At 40.6% G+C, this 6,169-nt stretch overlaps 1 protein-coding gene across 1 annotated transcript; it reads right to left on the bottom strand.

Moving 5' to 3' along the window:
• Positions 1–1,309: 1,309 nt before the first annotated feature.
• On the bottom strand, positions 1,310–2,870 carry LOC115727346 (peroxidase 31-like). Its single transcript, XM_030657558.2, has 2 exons — positions 2,640–2,870; positions 1,310–2,210 (listed from the first exon to the last, which is right to left on the bottom strand). Exons 1-2 carry the CDS (start codon positions 2,832–2,834, stop codon positions 1,422–1,424), a joined length of 984 nt encoding a protein of 327 aa, XP_030513418.1. The 5' UTR covers positions 2,835–2,870; the 3' UTR covers positions 1,310–1,421.
• Between the last annotated feature and the right edge of the window lie 3,299 nt (positions 2,871–6,169).

Raw genomic sequence — 6,169 nt, 5'->3', positions numbered from 1 at the left:
CTCTTGGTGTCCCGGTGATGTGTTTGCATACATTTATCTTCCTATCCTCTCATTATATCCTTGAAGTTCCTCTTGCAATGTCGTCTCATGTTCTGTAACTGGATCCATGTTTTGTCGCGGCTATTGATGGAACTGCATTTGAAGTGCTGAAGGCTCAGAAACAGGCAATAGTAGTAAGAAACAGCTTGACTTGCTATTAAATGATGTGTGCTTTTAAATTCCTGAGGAACAGTTGCTGGGAGGATTGGATAACAAAATACATTTTAAGAATCGAAGGCTTTTGTTTGGGGGATCATAGAAAGGGCTTAAGCTATGACTTGGCCTCCTGTCTCCTGCCCTAATGAAACAATTCCAGTTATGGTTTTTTGGTTTCTGGTGGTCGTATCCTTTTCAGTTTTGAGAAGGTCAAAGATAGACGGTACAAGAGCTGCTCATGCATTGTTCTGGGTCTGATAAACTTTTTACAGTGACGATGATGTGCGAATTTATCCACAAACCGACCCATTTAATTACAAGTTTTAACTTTTGCTAAATCACATTGTTTTCCGCACAATGATTTCCTTAAAAAATAATAATTGTTTCGGGAAAAAAAGGCAGACCGGCGGCTGTTGTTAAAATTTCACTGCAGGAAAATAAATTGGATCCCTTCTTTCTGGTATAACGGGTCTATGTCTATCTATCTAATCATGATCGAATCCATCTTTTTGATGAGGAAGAAGGCTCAATTGCTGGGCTCCCGAGACAGTTTTCCCCGTGCTCAAGATTCCAAGGCCATGACCAAAAGGCAGTAGAATAATTCAAAGCGTGAAATCTTCAGTAATTCCCAAAATAGGAGTGGAACGAAAAGACTGAGGACAGAAGCTGCGGGGTCCTCCACTACTATTATACCTTTATATCGTGGAAACGTCGATGAGATTTTTCCATTGTAACAAAAAAAAGATAAAGGGAGACCAATCCATGATTTATGATTAGCTAAAGCCGGATGCGCTTCATATCATTCCAGAAAAACTTCCTCAAACAAATGATTTTGTTTTTGGTAGGAAAACGAGTGATTTAAATATAGCGAACAACATTTTTCAATTTTTCTTCTTGCACTTTTTGCATTGGGGATTGTGATGCAGATATTTTTGTTTCATTGCCAAAGTGCACATATAAAAGTTAGTATCTTGCATGAACAATTCATTCATGTTTGAAAATCGAATGGTTAATATTCCGTCGATAAACATCTAATTAATTATTACAATTAGATCTCCTTATTTTTTTCCTTAGATTTTGTAGAGAGTCTATTACATAAATTAAAAAAAAAAAAACCATTTGCCATTCATCTCATCAACATTGGTGTTTGCTTTGCTTAGCTTTTATGTCCTCGTCATCACATGGTTACTACAATACTCGTACATCCATCAAACCTTTTTCAGCTCTCAAGTCTTGAGCGAGTTGAAAGCATCGCATCTGTGCCTCACCTCTCCCTTGCTCCCCGTCTTCACCTGATACACGCTCACTTTCTCGATGGCGCGAGCAAACGCCTGGAAGAAGGCCGTCTGGTTCGCCGCATACAGGTCCACGTACGGCTTCGTCCTCTTGTCCACCGCCATCGCTTGATCCGAGGCCAGCAGCCCCAGCCCTTTCTGGAGGTTCTGGTAGTACATGTTGTCGAACTTGTTCGGGGTCATCACGTCGTTGAATGCCGACATCGTGGGATCCTTCGTGTAGTTCTCGCACAGCTTCCTCAGCCCTTCCGCGTACTTGGGGTAGAGCGTGGGGTCGTAGTCCGATTTCTTGCTGAAATTGAACAGCCTCTGGCTGAACTCCTTGCAGTGCGTGAAGCCGATCGTGTGCGCCCCGCTCAGAGCCACCATCTCTTGCGGGCTGAGCCCCCGCGACTGGAAGATGCTGATGATTTGATTCAGGGGCATCGTCGGCTTCGCCAAGGCAGCCTCGGCTTCGGATGCTTTTGAGATGAAGCCGTCCTTGCGGCCCAAGCGGACGTTGTAGTAGGGGCCGCCGACCATGGTCACGAGGTCGCGGGCCGCGAGGGCGAGGATATCCGCGCACGAGACGACGCCAGGGCATTGGAGCTCGAGAGCGGTTTTGGCACGCGTGACGACCTCGAAACCGTCACCGGGGAGGGAGAGGTTGATCTCGGCATCGCGCTCGGCGGTGTTGAATGAGTTGGAGGAGATGAGGACGGACGCATCGCAACCATTTACCTGTCGGGAAATTCGGTTTCACCTTGTTTGATTATTACGAGGACAAAGTTTGATATCAATCGAATAACCCACCATTAGGGCTAACTCCCAATCAAAGTACGTGCCATTGATACATCAATAACTTGCAGATCGAACCTCATATTATGTAGAAACACATCCTTAATATTTCAAGATCAATTATTTCTATTTACTGCGAATTTCCCGCTACAAATTAATAGTTGCATTTTGTGCATATGCTATCAAGATCGTTTTTCTCCATGCATCATTACGTTGGCAAAGCATCAATCTATTTTCCCAGTCAAGATGAATCTAAATTGGACCAGAGTACTCGGAAAACCTCAACATGTAGGCCGACATGATACTGACACGATCGAATCGATACACACTCGTCAACATTGAGATAATGGAACGTTCATTAACTATACTGACCATGCAATCATGGAAGAAGAGGCGGAGGGTGGCGGAGGCGGTGGTGGAGGAGGCGATCTGCTTGTCGGTGACGACTTGCCGGATGATGTCTTGGAGACCGGGGCATGTCTTCTTGTAGTAGTCGACCGTGAGCTTTGATTCCGAGGTTGCAATGTTGAGGAAAACAAGGAAGAGGAGGAGGTAAAAGGGCGTCATTTCCTTGTGCTTTGTTCAGAGAGAGAGAGAGAGAGAGAGAGAAAGATTATAAAAAGGAAAACCTCTTTCCTTTTGGTTTGAAGGAAAACAAAAAAAAAAAAACAAAAACTGGCGCGGAGTTGATTTTACAGGCTGCATGCATTGTGGAAGAGAGTGATTGAAGGAGGGACTCACATTCCCACCCACAAGGAGAGAGAGAGAGAGAGAGAGAGAGAGAGAGAGAGAGAGAGAGAGAGAGAGTTTTGTTGTGTTCAATAGAGGTTAGTGAGATTTTGTTAGAATTACTAAATAAAACATAAGAGAGAGAGGGGGGGGGGGGATCCTCTCCATTATTAGACAATTTAAAATGAATTAGGAAGAGTTTTCCACTTTTCTTTTTTTTTTTTCATTTTTACTTCTCTATCCCTTTCATTTTTTTTCCCTTTTCTCCCTTCTCCGTGAAGCGCTACTCATGGCCACCACCGATGCCGCACCATCGCTGACCTTTGTTGCCCCATTGCCTTCGCCGGTCCTCCAACTCGCCATTAGAGGGGAGGGTTCTTCCATTCCCCTCTCTCTCTCTCTCTCTATCTCTCTCTCTCTCAACAATTTTTATCCTCGAACATGATCAGATCACCAGTGTTTTCAATTCCCATCATGACCTAATCAAGGTCATTGTTAGAGGAGAATTGGAGGTCGTGGGCCTCTACTTGCCAAAATGTAAGAATTACGTGGGAGAATTGATTAAAAAAAAAAAAGGAGAGAATAAGGATTTCGGAAATTTTGTGATAATTTTTACAAAATATAGGATTGTTTCCGTTAATTTGAAATAACTGGATGTTGTCTTACCTCTTTTAACTAAGGAGGAATCTCATTCTAAGAGGAAGCATCAATGTTAGGTGAACGATACTCATCTAAAACAAAGGTGAATGAGGTTCCTTATTCTATTCTCCCTCAATTATGGAAGATCTCAAGGCTCTGTTTGGGGATTTGGGAAGGGGGCAATTGAAAGATGAGGGTTGAAAATGGGTAGAAGTTACAAAATTTTCCTTCCATCTCCTTTCCACAAAGAGAAAAATGTTACACTTGCATTGAAGGACAAAAAGCATTTCTTTAGAACACTTCAAGCAACCCACTTCAACTTCCAAGCGCATTCGTCTTCTTTTTGTCCTGGTCCTACTGTGGAATGAACGAGAAAACTATTTTTCCATTTCGAAAGGCTATGATACAACATAGTATGGTTGGCAGTTGACTCCCTAAGAACGTGCGCGGAATGTTTAATCACATGTTGTTCAGCCCTTAGAACAAAAACTTGGGGTATAACCAGCAACTGAATTTCGTGCGAGATTTCATTGGTACTATGATTTGGACATTGTCGGTGACCGCATGTTCCATCGAGATGCATAACAGTTTGGTTCATTCACACAAATTGACAATGTCTAAGCCTTTAGGTCAAGTGAATATTGTGAAATTCACTAGATCATATTGAAAGGTTGCGATCGAGATTTTTTTGGCTTACATGAGCTAAGCCAATGTAATAAGAGATTGGCTAAATATCATATGCTAGAGCCGTTATGTAGATATGTTAGAATTGATGTAGAATATAATAACAGATTGGCTAATATTAGATGATAGAGTCGTTGTGCAAAGCTGTTAAAATTGATGTACTATATGAAGCTACAAAGTTTCACTAACAGTGAGTATGTGTTTCGAATGGCTAAGCAAGCGCATCAAGTTCCAATAAAAAAAATCTAATTAATACATCAATTTGTAGATTAATTTTGCATATGATTTTTAATTGGGAAAATTCTTCAAAAAGTATTAAACATAGTGTATGGCGGCCAATTCAGTCCTAAACTTTTCAATTACGCAAATTAGTGCTAAACCTTTTGACAATCTGTCGATTGAGTTTTAAACTTTTTAATTGTGCTAATTTGGCCTTAAACCTTTTGATGATTTTGTTAATTTTGTCATTTCGACTAGTTTTGACCATAAATCGTTTATGTGGATGTCTAATCAACGCTAGTGGCACAAAAGGCGTTGACGTGGGGAATTTTTTTAATTTTTTTAGTTTATTTTATTTTATTTTCCCTTTTTGCCTCTATCGGCCATTGTCAGGCCACCCTCGCTCGAGACTAGCAAGGGCGATCCTTGCCCAGGTGAGAGCAGCTGTCACCTGAGGCCGGCAGAGGGAAAAGGAAAAAAAGAAAAAGGGAAAAACAAAATAAAAGAAAAGGAAAAATGAAAAAATTCGAAAAATTATCGGCTATTTTAGGACAATTGAAAGGGCTAAATTGTCAGAATAAAAAGGTTTAGGACTAAATTAAAAAAATTGTCAAAATGTTTAGGTTGAATTGGCACAATTAAAAAGTTATGTGTAGAACTTTTCGAATATTTTTTTTTTTCAAGCAATATTTAGTGGGCCAATGCTAAGGTGGCCACATAACAACAACGTGTTTGTTGCATTTTTGTGGCTAAACTAATTCCCTGCAATGGCAGTCTAGCGTAGGTTTATGTCGAGAAAGACAAGGCGGTACGTCTTTCAAGGAACACCAACAAGTCCTTTCAACCCGTCATTTTCATAAATTCTCAATTTTCCTCGACTCATATCGAAGTTCATTTATTTTTTCGGTCAAAACACTTCTTACTACAATTAAACATAAATTCGATGAAGGGGCATCCAAACATAAAAGATCTCATATTGATCACAAAGCAAGAATACGTGTTCATCTGATTTTGCTTCTTGATCACATAATGGGCATGCTGGCCAAGGTATAATTTTCCTCCTGTAAAGTTTTTCTATTATAGGGAGTACATTCTAACATAGGCTCCATAGAAACATCTTAACTCTTGGGGGGTTTGTAAAATAAAAGCCCAATTAGAAGAGAAATTTCAAAAAATATTCTTCTTCAGGCATTATGAACTAGAGAAGGGAGGGAGAGAGAGGAGAAGAAAGGGAAAGAGCTCAACTGAGAAAGAAGAGAGAAATCGTAGTGTTTGGTTGGAGAACGTCGATTGATGATGTCGAAGTATGCCTTTTTGCATGCGATTGCTGAGAGTTCTTGTTGTCTTTATCTCTCTAAAGTCAGGTTTTTGTTCTTGGAGTAAAAATCGAAACCCTAAACTTGTTATCCTCTCAATTGACGCTTTGGTTAAGTTCGAGTTGTCCAATAGTGATAATTAGGTTCCTCACATCCCTAATAACTTGTAGGATCTTACGGAATAGACTTCCTATTCGAGAGAAATCAATTTTCCAAAATTCTAGGGTCGTGCTGATCAGGAACTCGACTAGCAATATTTGTTCACGAATTTTGTCGGTTGTCAGCTAGATTTTAGGTTGGCTAAACTTAGGAATT

The sequence above is a fragment of the Rhodamnia argentea genome, chromosome 6 (assembly GCF_020921035.1).
Source record: "Rhodamnia argentea isolate NSW1041297 chromosome 6, ASM2092103v1, whole genome shotgun sequence".
Lineage (NCBI taxonomy): Eukaryota > Viridiplantae > Streptophyta > Magnoliopsida > Myrtales > Myrtaceae > Rhodamnia > Rhodamnia argentea.
The sequence above is the reverse complement of the archived record's forward strand: the minus strand, read 5'-3'. Positions and strand labels throughout refer to the sequence as shown.

Coding starts and splice junctions, on each gene's coding strand:
- LOC115727346 (XM_030657558.2), bottom strand. CDS start 2,834: ATGACGCCCTTTTACCTCCTCCTCTTCCTTGTTTTCCTCAACATTGCA. Junction 2,211..2,639: donor TCTTCTTCCATGATTGCATG/GTCAGTATAGTT, acceptor ATTTCCCGACAG/GTAAATGGTTGCGATGCGTC.